The 20,846-nt window shown below is 33.0% G+C and overlaps 1 protein-coding gene across 1 annotated transcript in view; it reads left to right on the forward strand.

Annotated features, from left to right (window-relative positions):
* Nucleotides 1–20,846, forward strand: part of LOC145291381 (dynein heavy chain domain-containing protein 1-like) — a 494,383-nt gene that overhangs the window by 339,269 nt on the left and 134,268 nt on the right. The window contains exons 71-74 of the mRNA XM_080137171.1: nt 2,498–2,668; nt 4,378–4,473; nt 9,091–9,236; nt 13,632–13,902. Of these exons, the coding sequence (XP_079993297.1) occupies nt 2,498–2,668; nt 4,378–4,473; nt 9,091–9,236; nt 13,632–13,902 (684 nt within the window). The remainder of the gene's footprint in view (nt 1–2,497; nt 2,669–4,377; nt 4,474–9,090; nt 9,237–13,631; nt 13,903–20,846) is intronic.

A 20,846-nucleotide genomic window follows, 5' to 3' on the forward strand; every position in this document is an offset into this window, starting at 1 on the left:
CCTGTAAAGGGATTATTTGATACTGGAGATATTCATAATCGTATTCTATTTCCAAAAGAGGGGAGTTATAACATATAAGAAATATTTGGAATCAAGTCTCCCCTTGCTGTTATTTCAGATCATTTGAAACCATAACAGCAAGTTTTAGCCTTCCCTCCATCAAGGCCAAAAGTTTTGGGGAATATGTTAAGAATAGTGGAGTAAACATTAAAAAATGTGTTCTAACAATAATCAATATTTGGTATGTCCTCCTTTTGCTTGAAGAAGCCATGCAGGACCAAACCATTATGCTTCCTCCTCCAAATTTGACAGTCAGAACCACACAATTAGGATGAAATGCCTCCCCTTTCCCTACGGCGAACATAAACCGCTTTAGGAGTATCAAAATCTGATGAAAAAAAAAATGAATTTATTACAATTTTTGAATAAATGTTATGGATATCTATTCACATGAAAAAAATTTCAATTGTTCCCTCTAAAATTTAGAAAATAGAAGCTGTTAGCTTATCTCAAAGTTACTTTTGTCAGACCAAACAATTATGGCCCAATGACCAGGTGTCCAATTTCATGTTTTTTTTTTGTTTTTTTTTCTGTTTACAAATTCCAGTCGTTTTATTTATTTTATTTTTTTGTTTGTTTGTTGGTCTGAGACAAGTATGGCTTCTTTCTTGCTTTGCATCCTTTTAATCCCGCTTCTAATAACCTTTTTCTCACTGTTTGAGCTGATATGTTTTTGCTTGCATCCTAAGTTCAGCAGAAATCTCTGAAGAACTTTTCTTCCTATCTACAAGAGATGCTCTTTTCAAAGATCTGTCTTCCATGGCGGTTGTAGACTTTTTACTTTTCTGTTTTTAAAATACTTTCTTTACTCGTACCTTTTAGTGATTGTTTGAACTCCCTTCCTGGAACATAACAATGAATCATTTTTGAATATTGAAATGAATTTTGCATGAAACTCAACTAAAACGTTTCAGAAAGACTTTAGAGCAAAAAAAAAAAAAATACTACAATCTACTGTTAAATATCTTACATTTGCCCTCAATTGTTAATTGTACGATTCTTAACATTTAAATACGTAGGTTTAAATTAATATTTCAATTTTTTATAGGTACTCCATAATTTGGGCCATGGCTGTATATATATATATATATATATATATATATATATATATATATATATATATATATATATATATATATATATATATATATATATATATATATATATATGTGTGTGTGTGTGTGTGTGTGTGTGTGTGTGTGTGTGTGTGTGTGTGTGTTATGACTGTGACAAGAGAATATTCTTATCATTGTTTTGACTCTCGAGTATATATCTGACACAGTTAATCAATCAAGAACCACATCACTCTACCTAAAAGTATATGATATTAACTGATATATACTCGAGTGTCAAAATAATGAAAAGAATATTCTCTTGTCATAGCCCTATTAATTGTCAATTTAAGTGGTAATAAGCAAAATTTTTGGCCTTTTGAGCAAGATCAAAGTGTAGTATCTGTTCTTCAGATGCGGCACTTCTATTTCTCGTTCTCTTTCAGTGGAGGAGAAATCCTTCACGACTGAGACAATTTTTATCTTTGTACCTTTTCTCCACGTTAAAAAACGACCTTGGTGTCTAACTCTGTCCCGTGGGGAGGCATAGTAAATAGGTACATTTATTTTGCTAATATTTCCTCTAGTGAGATGAGCCATTCATTGGAAATCCATAGACAAAGGAAAAAACTTTAACATTTTTGTACAGCGTGTTATGAGTAAATAAGAAAAGTATTTGCACTTGGAAGACATTGTTTCGTATTTGAATTATGTGTGTGGGGAGATGTAGTTTTAACTCTTATTATATATCTGCATAGAAAAACTAATTTATTTAATATATTCAGCGAGTTCTAGAAATTAATTCAACACCTTTTAGAATCTTAGCAAAAATATAAGGAACTTCTTTTCTAATTTATCTAATGCTATTGTTTGACTTGCTCCTTAAAATCAAACCGAGGAGAAGGGAATCAAACAGGATTTAATTTAAAGCAGGTGTTTTTTGGAAGATGGGCTTTCGTAAAGAAACTGTCATAAACATATTCTTTTGTTGAATCATTTTGTTTCAATCTTCTGGTCAGTTCTCACTTCCTTTCTCTCTTGGATAGAAAGCCAACGCAAACACAACTGCTGATTGGTCAAAAACAAGACTTCCTTTGATTGAACGGTGTTTTTACGTTTGTGAAGGTTGAGAGTCAACCTAATGTGGATATGTTTTACCTTAATGATTTCTTTTTCAGAAAAGCAGGTACAAGAAGTTTTGATCGAAAATGTTATTCAGATCATCATCATCATCATCATCATCATCATCATCATCATCATCATCATTCATCAACAGCATGAATATTATTAAGATTGTTTCATTTAGCATGACAGACCAACAGACGGACAGACAAACTCGTTTCATAGTACGAGGACGCAGCTAAAAACGCATTTATTTATTTTAGGTAAACATTTCTCATTATGCTGGAGCTCTTGGCAAAGTGAACGAAGCATTTGGAAGCATTAATGATTATAAAGAAACAATTTGCAGATTATCGCCTCAACACAAAACGGCTGTCGACAATGCTCAGGATTATGCAGCGAATCTTTCTAAAAAAAGACAAGAATTTCGAAAAGTAAGAGATTCGTTTTTAGTTTTGTTCACTTTTTATCTAATAATTTTTGCAATTAAAATGATCAAAATAATAATTCAATGGACATAATCGTTATAATCGGCCATTATTGATTTGTTCACTTTCTTAATCGGCCATTATGGATTTGTTTATTTTCTTTTTTATTACACAATATTGTTGCTTTGGTGCTTGTTAAGATATAATCGACAAATCGTTTTTTTTATGTTTTTTTTTTAAGCAATAATAATAATAATAATATCTCAAAAAATTACGAAAAATCATTGAATAGAAATTTATTTCTAATTAAAAGTAATTCTTACGAAAAATTGGGGTAAAAATCACATTTTTTTAGACATTATAAAGAAGTCAGTAGGAGGCTATACACAGGGGACATAACCCCGAAAAGAATATTTTAGATTACTTGTGTCAATGGCTGCAATAGACTTTCTTTTTTTTTTTACTAAAAACACAATAGCAGTTGATCTACTTAATGAATTTTCGTAGTATTTGGATATATTATTATTTTCGACATGACAATTAAGTACATAATATTGTTTTTGCTTCAAACGATACATTTAAAAATTTATTTGTCGATTATAGCTTAACAAGCACTGCTGGTTTTATTAACATTTTTTATATTACACCATGTAATATATAAGGCAAGCAAACGAAACACAGATTCAACTTACATTGATAAAATTAGTCAGTTTTATAACGATTTAATTTTTTCATAACCAAACAATACCATAACAATTTAATTTAAATGCTAAAATCATATTTAAAAAGTAACTTTGAAAAATCCTACAAAAAGTTTAATGATTTGCAAAATAAAGAAAGGTATAATTCACAAAACGCGTAACAAAAAGTAAAATAAAAAAAAACTCCTGGGCAATACTGGGTTGGGACAGCTAGTTAAAAATTCAATAGTTTAAAAAATAAAACAAACTCTAAAGTATTTATGTGATTTAAATTTCAAGAGACGTTCTGTTGATCTTAGTGGAAGCTGAAACTTTGTAATAAGATGTATTCCTTCCTTGAATTATCTTTTAAAAAATACAAACATTTTCTTACAAGAAATTAAGAGAAAGAGATGGTCCATGAACTAAACAAGAATTTTCAACAAATGAGTGGCGATATTGTTAAAAGCGAGCAATAAACATCATATATGTCTGTCATAAATATATTAACAATGTCAAGATTAAAATTTAAAATAAATCTGCAAATTTTCTGATTCCATTTTGTTTTGTATTATTTGAATTCTTCTGACTACTGTTTTCATCTTGAATTTTGTTTTCACAACGTTTCGGTCGATGTAACCACCAACCTTTTTCTTTACAAATGAATTTACCAAGTACTTTATCTATTATGCCACAAGTCCTTGGTAAAATTCAGTTGTAAAGTTATACTCTTCTAGAGGTTGAAGGTTTAATTCTCAGAGCAGCGACACTTAAAATACAATTTCAAATTACTTCATGGCTAACAGAACAAGAGCATGCTGCCTCCATGAATGAAATAAATGGTTCTATTCGAAATTTTGTGATGATTCCCGACTTTGACGAGATACACCCGAAGATAGTCAGAAGTGACATCGACCGAAACATTGTGAAAATAACACTCAAGTTGAGAACAAATAGAATAATATGAATAATCAATCATCATCTCGAGAAAAATCAGAAATGTAATTTGTTTTGTTTGTCGTTTTGATTTTTTAGCTGTTAGCGCTCAACAAGAAACAAGAAGAAAAAATTGCCAGTTTAGAAAAATTGCAAGATAAAATGGTTGATTCTCAAAAGAAAATATTTATTAAGGTAAAAAGAAAAAATAGAATTTTTATGTTTTTGTATGAAAATGTATTTTTGATATCAATAATAATTTTTTTTTTAAACTGTTATCTTTTTTCAATGCTGATCGTTTTTTACTTATGAAAAAATATGTGTTCTTTGTTGTTCTTTTTGTAAAATAATTATCAAATTACTAAACATCACACACACACACACATTATATATATATATATATATATATATATATATATATATATATATATATATATATAATGGGAAAAATATGCTTATTTAATTATATTTTACTCTTTATTCATACCAGTCCTTTTATTTATGAAGCTCGATATATGTTAAATATAACTACAGAGCATATACAAATAAATAACAAAAGTCTATAGTCGAAATTCCAAGATGTTGTTCATTTTACTGTTTATTTCTTTTAAAATGTTAAATTCTTGACAGCACCTGTTTCGTAGCACAGAAATAATTATATAATTATTATGTCAATTTTTTTTTTTCCGCCTGACTCATCAGAAGAATAAGAACACATTACTCATAACTTTAAAAACAAAAGAAAAAAGGATCTGGGCATGATTACATGAATCCGAAAAAAATCCAAATAGTATTTGCAATTGTGTTTTATGATATTTACGCCATCTAATATATATATATATATATATATATATATATATATATATATATATATATATATATATATATATATATATATATTTGCTAGCATCTACAAGATGAAATGATAATGATGTAGTCAACTACAAACTTAATGCTACTATGAAACAAAAACTTTCGCTTTTCGCATGCATTCACAGATATTTCAAAATATAGTGCTTGTCCAGAATTCCCCCGATAATAAAAAAGAAAAATCCGCATAATATACGTGCTATGGCAGAAAGAAAATATCGTATTCCAAAAATCATATAAATTGATCGAGTAATTTTATTTTTATGAAGAAAACTATTTTCAGACAGGAAAATTCCGTTCCCTTGTAATCGATGTGGAAATCTTTATTGGGTTAGAGACTGCCCATATCTGTCAAAAACTGTTTGGCATGTAAAAAATAGGACAAATATTCGTTAATGCAGGAACGAAATTAAAAATAAAACCAAGGTGCGTTTAACGGAAACTGAAATTAATGGAAATGGTTTATGCAAATATGTGACGGTAAAAATTCTGACTATAGAAATCAAAATGCAATTAAACTCAGGTTCAGACGTTTCGATATTAAATTTAAATACATGGGAAAAAATTGAATAGACCCACAATGTTGAGAACTCATAAAACAGCAAAGGCCGTTAACGCCGCACAAATTAACTTCGAAGGAGAATTTTTGACAAGCGTTACGCTATTGGGAAAAACAAAAAAATCAAAATGTATGTACTAAAGAATACCACGAACGTACTCGGTTTGAATTTAATTGAAGGCACCTGCCAATATCGACATTCTGAAGAAAAGCAGAATCAATTCCATCTGAAACAGAAAATTTAATCTCAAACTTAAAAAAATAATTTACAGAAGTATTCACACCTGGTCTGGGGAAATGTACGAAAATGACCACGGAACTAATGTTACAGCAAAATATACAACCAGTATTTAAAAGAAAACGCAAGAGGCCATTTGCATCTCTAGAAAAACTGGGCCAGGTGTATGACAGACTGGAAAATGTTGGTATTCTATCGAAAATAGAATACAGCCAGTAGATTGCCTCCACTATCTATGTTAAAAAGAGGTTGGAGGAAATTCATATTACTGCAAACTTTTCAACTGGGCTGAACGCATCATTAGAGGACTTCTATTATCCTCTACCGAGTCCAGAGGAAATCTTTACAAAACTAAAAGGAAGGCTTTTTTGAAAATTAATTTAAGCGATGTATATCTCCAAATCCCAGTTGAAAATGAGAGTGCTAAACTCTTCTGCATAAATACCCATTGAGGTCGTTGCAGATATGAAAGACTAGCGTTTGAGGTCAAGGTTGTGCCTGCCAGCTTTCAACGGGTTGTGGACACTATGATAGATGGCCTTGATTTTCCCATTGCAAAGGACATAATTATAGCCAGCAAGAACATGGAACAACATAAAGACCATATCTATGAAGTATTCAGACGAATACAAGATTTTGGTTTCCAAATTAAAAAAAGCAAATGCAAGTTCTTCTTACAAAAAAAATCAAATATTTGGAACACATAATTGATAAAAATGGCAGACGTCCAGATCCTGGTGGAGCTGCTGCTACGAGAACATTATAGCACCTGGAAATACCACTCAACTGCAAAGTTTTAGGGCTCACTAATTATTATCAGAGCTTTATTACAAAAAATACATAAACTGTGTGCACCATTAAACCAGCTTTTGAAATAGGAATAACGTTGGGAATTGACTACCAGGTGTCAGTCAGCGTTTGAGAAAATGAAAAAAGTCTTAATTATCAAACCTTTTTCTCACAAATTTCAACCCAGAACTAAAGATCATATTCACTAGTGATGCGAACTAATATAGTATAGGCGCATGATTGCTACATAAGATGCCAGATGGATAAAAAAATAAAAAGATCAATTGCCTATGCATCCAGAACACTGCTTTCAGAAGAAAAATAATTCTCGCAGATAGAGAAAGAGTATCTTACCATTATCTATGCAGTCTCGAAATTACATTGTTATTTGTACGGTAGGTATTTCATGTTTCAAACAGATCACAAAGTCCTTATAACCATATTTGGGTCCAAAAAAGGATTACACACATTTGCTGTCAACCTCTTATTGAGATAAGGAACCATTTTATTGACTTACGATTTCAAATTGGAATTACTATCTTCAAAGCAAATCGCGTATGTTGATGGGCTGTCTAGGTTAATTCTGATTCAAAAGAAGCCCCCTGAGAACTCGGTAATCGCCTTATTGCACATAAATAGTGAAATAAAAACGAACACTGTAACACAATATGGGAACTACCCTCCAAGAAATTAAGACAGAAGTAGTGAATGTTGAATTTACCAAAACCACAAAGCAGAAATTAATACAAGGAGAATTTACTTCAGACACTTACTCAGTCTGCAACAATGTCCTGCTTCGTGACGAGAGAGTCATTATTCCTAAAACTCTGTAATAGAGAATACTTAATTGTTTTTTACATAGGCTATCCTGGCACTAGCAGGATAAAATGTCTGATGCGCAGTTTTGTTTACTGTCCATCCATGGACCAAGATATCGCTAATATAGTTAATACGTATAAAGGCTGTGCATTAGCAGCAAAGACACCACTTATTATTCACAAACCCTGACCAAAACAACTGTGGTCCAGGATACATATAGACTTTGCGGGATCATACACAAAAGGCATGTGAACCAGATATGGAAACGTATTACTGGTGATCGAGATGATTTGCCGCAGGAAGAAAAGTAGAGCCTATTGAAACCGTCTATGACACATTTGATATTGAGCCACCCCAACCACAGCGTTCTGGCAGAAAAAGGAAGATCACAGATCCACTTATGGTTTACCTAAAGAGAAAAAATACTGATACATCTTTCGGGGTAATCAGCTTTGGATAGGGATGGTGTGGGGGAACCACCTATGTTATCTACGAATGAAGTGATCCATATACAATAAATAGCGGAAGACAAGGCATTCATGTGGAGTCGATATCTAGTTGACTTCACTTTTCTAGGTTCTTGTAGATCCATTTTGTTAAGTGAACTATCTGCAGTTAAATGTAAAACAAGAAAATGATTTAATAAAAAAAATAAAAACATTTACTGAAAATTTAGGAATTTTTATGGCGATTTATAAAAATCGAAACCATTAGAAATTTAACAAGAAAAAAAATTAGTCATTGACAGAAAGGAGTTCGACCCTTTACTAAATCACTTCATAAATATTGCAAAACGCTTTCAACTTATCTTGCTTAACTGACAAAACTCCAAAAATAGGAAAAGTTCTATAAGTCAACAATATGGAGAACAATCATGTCGTATTAAACGATGCAATTCTGATCTCAAGAAAGACTTTCACTATTGAAATAGTGCTCGACACAGTTGATATTGAGTCTCCTTAAATCACACCAGAACCACGATATTCTGGCAGAAAAAGTAAATCCCAAATCCACTCCTCGTCTACCCAAAGAGAAAGAAATACTTATACGCCTTTTTGGAGTAATCAGCTTGGAATGAAGTGTTGTACCTGTATTACATACGAATGAACAGATCTATACACAATAATACTGGAAGAAAAGGCATTAATGCGGGAACCAAGGTTGTTCATTGGCTAGACGAACAATACACACTTTCATATGTTCTTATTAATACATTTTTCTACTCTATTTCCATGTTTTGTTTTCACTGTAACCCTTTAAACAAGCTTATAACAGGGCAATTTTTTAAAAATACATTTAGCACATCTTCTACTGGATGATTTTTGGGAATTTTTGAAATTTATGCTACTTTCGACATAACCCATAAGTATACAATAATGTTTTCACCTGAAATGCGTTGGTTTAAAAGATCACCAATCTACAAAAGTCTCATTTATCTAAAGTTTATTATTCATGTTAGAAATGTTATTTTTATTTGTGAATGGAAAATAATTTTTAATTCATCAGCAAGCTTTTTTTCTTTTTTTTTTTTTTTCAGATTGAACCTCAGTATCGAGAGTTGTTGAATAATCTAAGATCGATTGACAAAGACGCCTGGTCTGAGGTCAAAACATATCGTCAACCGCCCGAACCTATAAAAAAATTGCTTTGTGCTATTTGTTTATTATTTGAAAGACCCATGAGGTAAAAATGTTTTTAAAATAATTATTTTATAAACTTACAAATTCACAAGTAAACTGATATTAAATACTATAAAACTATTATAGTTTTGTTTTGAAAATTGATTAACTTTATAAAAAAAAAAAACGTATAAATTGGCATTATTTTTTACAATCATATTTTATTTGTTCGTTATCTATATATTAATACGATATCGTGTGTGTTATTTTCTGTGTCACGCTTATATCTGGGTTGTTTAATTGTTATGTACTTCCATTTCTTGTAATAAATAATTTTACCAAGAATTCTTCATAAGTTTTCGTTTTGGTTTCGATTATAGGTAATGGCACTCACTCAAGTCATTTAATTTTTTTATAAATAATTTTACTAAGAATTCTCCATAATTTTGGTTTCGGTTTCGATTATAGTTAATGCCACTCCAATAATCTATTTTTTAAAAATAATTTTTATCAAGAATTCTTCATAAGTCTTGGTCTTGGTTTCGGTTTCGATTTTAGCTGATGGCACCTTAGTAATCTATTTTTATCAAGAATTCTAAATAAGTTTTGGTTTCAGTTTCGATTATAGCTGAAGACATATATATATATATATATATATATACATATATATATATATATATATATATATATATATATATATATATATATAAGTTTGGGATTCAGTTTCGATTCGAGCTGATGAACCCAAGTCATATAAATATATTTTTTATTTTTGAAATCGCAACTTTATAATATATATAAATCGATAGAACATTAACTCTATAATAATATATACGAAATCTGCAAGAATTAAAATATCATATTTAAGCTAATTTTGAATTGGCGTCCTTGCTAGCTTGGATAAATACTTTTGCAGTTTTAACAAAATAGCTACAATAATATCAGAGCGTCTCCATTTATGCTGAATATCTACAGAATGACACAGGTCCCGCTAGTTTGATAATATTCTTTTATTCATTTCCCGACATTGTTTAATTTTAACAAAAAACAAAAAACAAAAAGAAAACGCCTCTCAATTAATAAATTTCATACTTTAATTATTAGATAGGGTAGAATATCCAAGACTTTATAAACTTATTACATAGAAAAACCAAATATTCAAGTGGTTAAACATTAATTTCTAATTGTCTTACAGACATTTTGATTAATACAATATTCCTCTGCATATATTTGGATTAATGTTTTTTATTTGTGTGTAAGAACCTATTTAGTCATGATTTTTTCCAGAAAGAGTGTGACTTACACAAGATGCTTTCAAAAAGTTGAGTCGCTGTTGAATAGTCCTGGTGTCATATGGATTAAAAAAAAATCTAACAAACTCTCCATATATGATATACAAACTGTGGTGTTTGGTTAAGATTCCTTGGAGTTGATGTCATGCTCTCTGGATACTTGCTTCAGTGGAGGATTTCTCTTAAACTGTCCATCTCCTCTGGATAGGTACTTCTGTTACTACATATTGCTTTTGCTCAGCAATGGACAATTTCTTTCTTTACATTGTATGGAAGGTGGAAGTTGAAAGTTAGATATTGTCCAGTAAAAGTTGACTTTCGATATACAAATGACTTAAACCCCTGATCGGTGCGGGTTATCTATGAATGGTAATTTGTTATATTCCTTTTCTATTATAAACTGTATAGATGGGCAGATAGAGTTCACAGAAATTTTTGAACATCTTGCTGGTGAAGCCAGATTATGAGTGTAGCATTCACATATCACAGCCACATTGTTTGCTTAGTAGTGTTGATCCTAAGTATTTCATACATAGATTGGCTAGTACTGAGGACATGTGTGATACCATAGTTAGACCTTCTTCCTGATGACATATATCGGATCCCATCATGTCCGTTCTCCCAGTGAAGTACCTGAAGTCAGCTTACTCTGTACCAAAGTCAGTTGGTACTTTGGTGAACAAACTCACTGTAGACTTACCATCTGATTGGAATGAATGGGAGCATTATTGATTTCTTCCATGAAGAGAGCTGAATTCTTGAACAAAACTGAAAAGTTCTAATGTATGGAAATATTGAAAAGTGGGGCATGGTCGACCACATATGAAGGGAATAACAAAGTAAAAGTTATAAACAAAAATAGAACTACGGAGAGTAAAAATTCAGCATGTATGTTGGGTGACGATCAACTACAAAGTAGACTTAGTATAGAATTTAATACAATATGGGAACTATTAATTATAAATAATAGATAAAGTCACCATTATAATATATATGTATTTAGGCAGCATTTTTTTTTTCATTTAGGCAGACATTGTTAAAAACAACAGAAAGCTTCTGTTTAGTGATAGCTTTTTTATTTTTTCAATTTTTCATATTATCATTTTTGTATATACATCGCACATATAGATGTATGATCCAAGCATTTTTTCTTCTCGAAGTGTTTGCGGTTTGAACTTTCTCTGAAATCATCTTCACATCATCAAGAATGTGTTTATCTCAGTAAGGGATTATGGGAGGATTTATTAAAATAGTAGTTGGAGTTCCTTGTGACTGCTGATAGCAGTGGGAGCGTTGGTCTGGTAGGAGAAAGTGAGGAGAGCATGCCTGTTCTAGGGTCAATGGTAGAAACGGGTGGGTGTGGGGGAGGGGGAGGAGTTATATGAGGTATTTGAGCATATTGATACTGTTCGTAAATGTGACCTAATTCAGACTAGGTTTTTGCGTTTTGATATAAATGGCTTCAAGGATTTTAAGATTTGTTACATTCGTTTCGTGGTGTAGTATTTTGGTGTTGTTAACTATAATTTCTCTGAAATTTGAGGAGGTAGTGATGTTTTTTATGTAAATGTTGAAAGATGACACTAGATTCAGCATTATAGCAGGTGAGGTGGCATAATAATTTTGTGATCGTATGTCCAACGTAACTATTAGTTGCATTGTTGTTATAGGAGTTACATTCTCCCAAGGGGCATTTGACCTGATAGATGACGTTGGTTTGTTCTAGTGGTTTAAGCAGAGGGGAGTGATTGTTTTTTTTTATTTTTTGTTTTTTTTTTGACACGGTGGTCACCACTTATCAAGGCCCAGAAACCACTCGAGGATAAGGGTTATTGTGTGTACAGTAATCAATGGGATAGTATCGTAGTAATAGTTAGTATTGGAGATTTGATAAGGTGTCATTACTTAAATGGGCGGTTCATCAGGAATTTGTTTGTGTTGGACTTGAAAACATCCAAGTTGAAGTCGGGGGGGGGGAACAGGCAAGCGACAGAGAGTTCTATAGGCGTGCAGTTCTAAGAAAGAAGCTTTGTTCATGGAATCTACGTTTTGATTTAGGCACGGATAAAGAGTAGGGAAAATTATTGACAGTGGTTTCAGCTAGTCGGGTGTTTTTCGTGAAAGATTGGCGAGGGAGGGGGTTGATAACAACATTTTGAGTTTTAAATTATTTATAGTAAATGATGAATCTAATGTTATTGTTGTCTACAAGGGAAATGTATCTATGAATGATGTTTTTTTTATAGCGATTTCTTCTTTGCCCGGATGCATTTGATTGCAATAGAATAGGTTGATTGTATTGGAGTTATGGAGTTGAGAGTTAGTGTTACTGTTAGTAGGAATATTTTTTACTTCTGGACCATGGAGTTCATATGTTGATCAACAATATAATTTGGGAAGCCGTTGTTGATGAGTAGTATTTTTTTGTTGGAAGAGATAAGTTTTGCTTGGTTGAGGAGGTTTTTGATGATGGCTACTTTGTATCGATGGGAGCATTCACTTTTAAAATTTAGAAGGCAAGAATTATAGCAGGTAGGTTTTTGTAGTTGAAAGTGCTGAAGGTGTTATAGGAAGTATCAATAAGAATCTCGAGGAAGGGTATTTTGTTATTAACATTTGATTCAACAATGAATTTGAGTACAGAGTTTTCTTGGAGAAGGTCCTTAAGTGTAAAAATTTGTTAGTTATTATTAGCAAGGAGGAGAATATCATCTACGTATCTTACATAAATAGAGGGCTTATTGGTGTTTTTAAGTATCAGGTTTTTGAGGTGACTCATATAGAACTCACTGAAGATGGGTCAGAGGACAGAACCCATCGATATGCTGTCTATTTGGGTGTAAATGTTCCTTATGTGGTTGTAAAAGGGTACTCTGGTAGTGCAGACTAGAAGTAATTTTTAAAGTATTTTTTCATTAATTTTAGAGGGAGGGAGAGATGGGTTTTTGTATGTGTTATTGTAACGTATGATGATAACATTGATTATAACAGATATCAAAATTCAGAAACAAGATATCAACAGTTATTGTAATATATGATATTAATAGTTATTATAATATATGATATTAATAGTTATTATAACAGATGATGCCAAGATTAACTTGACTAAGTAACTGAATGTAATTTAAAGACTTGTAATTTTTGTTGTGTTAATTGTTATTTTACAGCTGGGAGGAAGGCACAAGTTTGATGTGTGACCCACACTTTATCAACAACATCATTTTCTATAACAAACGAAAATTAAGTGACGAAATGTATCATCATTTACAGAAATACATGACGGCTTCACATTTAAAACCTGACATGATGAATATCTATAGCCGAGCAGCCGGCTCCGTTTGCCAATGGATTATTTCTGTTTATCAATATGCAACGATTGTCCGCAATAATCAACCTTTCATGGAAAAATTGGAAGAAGTGAATGAAAACCTAATAAAGGTCAGATTTATTCTTTTTTTGTTTCAATTACGATGAAATATTTTGCTTGGGATCATCTTTGCAAAGGCGACATTTTTTTAAACATAAGAACATTATTCGTATTATTTGGATTCTGCAGACTACTTTTCTCATCTTCTGTGTCATTTTCATAACGTTTTGGTCGATGTAACCTCCGACCTTCTTCATTTAGAAAACAAAATAGGTTTAAGGTTCCTAAAATTTATACTAGAATTGTCTGCAAGTGTTGTATTGTTTGTCCCAGAAACTGCCGGAAAGTAAACTGGATGATTATTATTATGATTGTTGGAAGTCGAGATGTTTTGTCAGTTAAATAATGTAACAAGAATGTTAATGTTGCAATTTTTATCATAACAAACAGTTTGAAATTTTAGCTAACAATTATGTTTTCACTTGGAAATGGAATTTTAGCTGACAATAATAACAACTTTGGAATTCTTAGATAAACAAAAATACGTGACAAAAAAAAATCAAGCGATCATCCTTGAGTTCTACATGTATTGATGACGTAAGTAGAAAGGAAGATAGTTTGATATACACACAGTTTAGCCAGAGAGACAGTCGAGAGAGAGAGTCGAGCGGACAGACGAGTTGAATGGTCTCTGGACGCCCATGAAAGCGATTGGGGGGGGGGTAAAGTTAAGCGAAATGTAGACAACTATAAGCGTGCCTGACTCTGAAAAAAATCACCCTTCTCTCTAACTCTGCCCCGTGGGGTGACAAAGTAAACAAGAACACTGAATCGGATTCCAGACAGAATAAAAGACTTATGGATAAGAAACTATAATTCGCGTTTGGTGTTTCTTCTGGAGAAGGAATTTCAACAGTGGGTAACATGACAAAACGTATGTGTCTTTTACTGGTATCTCCACTGATAATGATTTAGTAATGTTTGGAAAGACTTGTCTCATCTATTAGTGTCCTGTTATACAAATGTTATACACATATTATACACATGTGCATAACATCTTATACACGTCTTATACACATGTCTTATACACATGTCATACACACGTCATAACATGTCATACACATCTTATACACACGTGTATAATATCTTATACACATGTCATACACATGTGTATAACATCTTATACACATGTATATAACATCTTATTAACATGTTATATGCATGTCATAACATGTCATACACGGTATACACATTTTATTCACATGTTATACACATGTCATACACATGTGTATAACATAGTATACATGTGTATAACATCTTATACATGTGTATAACATCTTATACACATGTTATGCATATGTCATACACATGTTATAACATGTTATACACGCATCAACTCAAGGAACATTTTGAACGAGACGATTGCAAAGAATAAAGAAACTAGGCGATCACGAAGACTAAAAATCCTCATATATATATATATATATATATATATATATATATATATATACACACACAAGAATACGTTCAACATTCTAGATAGTTATAGAGACACTGTCATAAATATATATGTACGATATACATAAATAATTATATAAATGACACAGATATATTACTTATACAACCGTTATATACTCCCAGTATATAACAGCTTACGATTTTTTTTTTTTTTTACATTTTCACCCCAAACAAGGCACATTGCCACTTTGGTGTAGGGGCTACTATCAGGGGCAACAACTACTGGGGTACTATGTAGGGATTTGGGCAGCAAGATGTCAGTTCACGTTACACTTGAACTTCTGCACGTCAGTACAGTTGGGGAAGCAGGGACCTGGAATTGAATTCCAGAATCTAGCGGTTCTGGGGTGGGATTTAGCTGCCTGTCAGGTTTGTTGAGGGTGTTTACGTCATGGGGGCACAAGTGTTTGCAGTTCGTCAGAGCATTCACCATTAAAATACTTGTAGAACAGGCAGAGGGATGCAACATTTTGTCGATGGGACAGAGGCTGAAGCTTAGATGCCAGTTCAGGGCTTATCAGATTTGCGAATCTCTTTTGAACCTTGTCTAGGAACGAGAGACTAGTAGCAGATGCACCAGCCCAAATATCACAGCAATACTCCATACATGAGCGAATGGTGGCCTTATAGAGGTACAGGATACTTTCGGGTGTTAATAGTTTTCTAGCACAGTAGAGAGAGTCTTCGCAACGGCTCTGGCAATGCTTTCAATGTAATTGTTCCAACTCATGTTTCCTGTGAACGTTAGGCCAAGGAGTTTGAAAGATGTACTCTCAGATAAAGAGTCGTTGGCCATTGCTATTGGTGGTAGAGAAGGTTTCTTGTAATTATTGGAGGAAACTAGTTCAGTCTTGGCAGCATTGAACGTGACCATCCATTTTTGTCCACATTACACTACAGATTGGAGATCATTCTCTAGTGTTTCTGCCATTTCTTTAGATATGTGTTCATTTGCTTTCCTGTCATGCCTGTTATAAAGTGTGGTGTCATCAGCATATATACCCATCTCAGAGGCAGTTTTGTCGGGGAGGTCATTTATGAATATTAGGAACAATAGAGGTCCGAAGATAGACCCATGGGGCACTCCCACATTTATACATATTGTTTAGATGTACGACCATCGAGGGCAACCTGGATTTTTCTTTTATCTAAGAAGGATTTAATTATGTTAAGTATTCTACCAGTGATACCGTATGATCTAATTTTCCTGAGGAGACCCTCATGCCATACCCTGTCAAAAGCCTTGGATATATCTAGAGCTACCGCTCTGCCCTCCCCCACTTTGTCCAGTGAATGGTATATACATTCAGAGATTACAGTTAGGATGTCTGCTGTAGAGTGCACTTGTCTAAATCCATATTGTTTCTCAGTCAGAAGTTTAGCATCTGTAAGATGATGGACTAGAGCATGGTTAATTATGGTCTCAAATATTTTGGCAAAAAGTGGGAGGAGGTTAATGGGGCGATAATTTAATGGGTCAGTTCTTTTGCCAGAATTCTTGAATACTGGTACTACAGAAGCAGTTTTCCAACAACCTGGAAAGCAAGATTCATTAAAGCATTTGTTGTAGAGTTTGGAGAGAACTGGAGCTACTTCGACAGAGCACTTTTTTAATAGCACAGCTGGGATGAGATCGGGTCCACATGCTTTTGAAGTGTCAAGGTTTTTTATAATAGCATGCACCTGAGCAGGGGTGACTTTCAGATTATCTAGTGTGGCGTCTCTCCGCATAGGAAAGTCAGGTAGGGGATGGTTGAAAGGGTCCAGTGTGGAGTTGGAGGCAAACCGACTGGCAAGCATGTTAGCCTTCTCGGTTGCTGAGCAAACAACCTTGTGATTGTTGGTTAGTGGGGGAATTGTTGATTGCCCATTATTTACTACACTGTTGTAGATTTTCCAGAAGTCACGAGTTCCTAATTTTTGTGCTTCGATGCGTTAAAAAACGTGGTTTCAGTAAATTCTGTCTTAGCTGTTGCTATTTCTTTCTTAACGTTATTTCTAGCTTCTCTATATTTCTGTCTGTTTGAACTGGACTTATGTCCGTTAAATCTGCAGTATGCATGCTGACTTTGAGCAATGGCAGTTGTGCAAGTAGAAATAAACCATTGGGGAGAGTGAGGCTTGCTATAAAATTTCCGCATGGGAACACGTGCTTCAATTGCCGTTTTGAACCATTCTGTGGTCTTATTTGCGCACTGTTCAGCAGGAAGAGAAAAAATATTTCCCCATGGGGCATCTCTGATAAGATCTCTGATGGCTCTCCAGTCAGCCTTTTTATAATATCTCGTTGTTTTGAGAACAGGCTCTTCAGTTTTGGCTCTAGAGTTTAGGGCGATTTCAACCATTATCACTGCATGATCAGTGTTCCCAAGTGGGCTGTCGGCATTCATTATACAATCATCGGGAACTGTGGTCAAAAACAGTTCTAGAAGTGATGTGTGTTGTTCTTGCTGGTCAGGGAAATGGGTTGGAAACGTAACCATTTGTGATAGGGAGTGAGATTTTGAGAAGCTATGTGTTGTGCTGCCCGCTGCATCTGTGTAAGTAGGGAATCCAAGCCAGTTTTTGTGGTGGACATTAAAGTCACCAAATACATGTACTTGTGCGCTAGTGTCGAGGGAGAGTGCTGTGTCTATGCTGTCAGAGACTTTGTTTATTATGGTGCAGTCCTGGGTCGAGGGAGAGTGGTAGAGAAAATAAAAGTAGCTAATGTTATGTTGCATGTTTAGTCTAAAGCATATAAAGGCTTGATCGTCCGATTCTAGGTTTGTTTCTCTAGTCAAGGGAAGGGTATTATAAATGTAAACTCCAAGTCCGTGCATATGTCTGTCAGAGTCCTTACGGCAGAGTGGGAGATATCCAGGCATGTTAAAGTAGTTAGAGGGGATGGAGGAGTGTAGGTAAGTCTCACTTAATGCTAAGATATCCGGGGTATTTGTTAGGAGAAATGCTTCAACATCATCTAAATTAGTTTTAAGCCCACGGATGTTTGTGAATGCAACCCTCAAGAGGCAATTTGGATTTGTTTGACCCTAAACTTGGTTTAAGCTTATTTTTAGATTGTACTGCCATCCTATTTTTTAAAGAGTTTCAGTTTAGATAAAGAGGAGCTGAACAAGATGTTATGTAACACAAGTATACCATCAGCTGACCTTTCTTCAACTAGGATTGTGGCCTCAGGAAAGTCCACCGATTTGGTTATACACTCATTATATAGACGATTATATAACACAAGGAACCGTGTCATAATGGATAGAGTACTTGGTAAAATTCGGGTTAAATTTATATTCTGGAGATTGAAGGGTTAATCCTCAGTGGAGGGCGACATTCAAGTACAATTGTGCATTGCTGAGGATTTCTAACTAGTCACGGCTGACGCAACGAGACCATGCTATCCTGTGGATTAAATAAAGGATTCCATTTGAAATTCTGCGATTCTGAAGTTCGATAAAATACACCTGAAGAAGGTTGGAGGTTATATTGACCGAAATGTTGTGAAAATAACATTAAAGATGAAAACAATAGACCGAGTAATCCAAATAATACGAATAATCAATCCTCATTCCAAAAATTCAGAAATTTAATAAAAACATTGGATGTTTAAGGTTGTCAAAATTAAAGTCATTTAGAAACATTGACAAAAAAATGGATTGAAACTGAAATGCTAAAAGAAAATGATTCAACGCAATTATGAATGACATTAATGTAAACTCGCAATTCATAATTAAATAAACGAATCGAAACCTAAAACTTAAATAGAATGATATTAATAGCAATAGTGTTGACGGATGTGCAATGATGATTAAATATATCTATATAAACACTAATTCATGAAAATCAAAAATCTAAATCTAACTCGTATATAAAATAGTCAGATTTTTTATTTTTTGTCATTGAGAGCTTTCGTCCTACAAAATCAATATTTTATTCTGAATGGTCATTTTATTTTGTTGAACGTTCGTCCATGTTGTTATGAAAAATAAAATGTAATTCAAGTTAATTTCTCCCAGAAAATAATTTATCTGGTTATATTTATTTTCATGTATGCACTATTTTATTTTGAAAAAGGAAGTTCGACCCTGTAGAAGATGCAGCTCGTAAGTATCGACACAGAACCAGCAGTGACAATATGGTTATAGATTCAGAATACAAAATATCGGATATAAAAAACTGGGAGAAAAAAGAAAACCATAAATATCTTAAACAATTTTTGGAGAAATGTCCAAGATTATAGATTATTACAGTCATCCATTAAAAATAAGTTCAATTTTTATAAATGAATAAAGAAAATATCCGTTTACATTGAAATAATTAAAAACCATTTGCAATAATATCTTTGGAACTGGTTATTTATAAAACTCTGTCCTATCAAAAATCTATTTTCTCATTTATAAGAATCAGAGGTGCATTATTGGTTTGGATAATTTTCCAAATTCTGGAATCAATCATGCAGAGTTCAAATCCAATTGGATCTATCGTGTTCAGTTATCTACTAATATCGTTGAGAAAGGCATTAACCCACTATTCCCCCACAAATAGCAGTTTATGTTCAAATAATCATATAAGATTAATTGTTGATGACAAAGATTGTGCTTTGAGATACTAAATAACTCAAAAAGGTTTTCTATGATGCAAAGACAAGAAATAAAAAGATGAGGATAATAGTCTGCAATAAATAAATGAGTGCTTATACATCTAATGACTGTTGTTGCTATTGGTGCTGAAAGGGTTAAATGACTACCAAAAACGGAAAGCACAAACGAAATCAAGTGACAGCAAGCATTTTGCCAAAAGATTAAACTTTCACTCTTTTCCTTGACATTTAAAAAATAATTGCTCTGTGTTCAATAAAAAAGATGGCTGCCTACCATAGGGATCGAACTTTGTGGATTGACAGAGAAAAAGAATGGAGTACTATGACGTTATCAAGTATTGTTCATTTCATTCATTATTTTGAATCCTCTCATAATATTCATCATCATTCAAATGCGAGTATATTCATTTCATCAATCATTATTCTTGAGAGATAAGTCATGATAAAGATAGTAAATAAAACAATAAAAAAGGCAAAGAAAACAATGGTTGAATAATGACAATACCTTGTACTAATACAGTGTCACGCCCATGTCTGATCATTGTCTCTTTCTTCAAAATGCTTTATGCAAAAGACTGCAATTTAAAGATAGCAAAGAAATTGCAAAAAAAAAAAAAAAAATACTCAAAATGAAAAACAGAGCAAGAAAATGTTTACTTCGTTTTTTTTTAGTAATTATCTGTATTTTTGAGATGAGGTGTTTTCATTGATTGAGATTGTCGGACTGACTTCCTCATCTTGGTTATTATAGTCACAACGTTACGGCCGTTTTGCCCTCAGTTTGATACAAAACACCTGATGAAGGCCGGAGAGCAAAACGGCCGAAACGTTGTGACTATAACAACCAAGATGAGGAAGTCAGTCCGACAATCTCAATTCGTTTTTTTAATTAAAATTTAAATA

The sequence above is a fragment of the Euprymna scolopes genome, chromosome 12, assembly GCF_053919585.1.
Source record: "Euprymna scolopes isolate OS-2025 chromosome 12, ASM5391958v1, whole genome shotgun sequence".
Lineage (NCBI taxonomy): Eukaryota > Metazoa > Mollusca > Cephalopoda > Sepiida > Sepiolidae > Euprymna > Euprymna scolopes.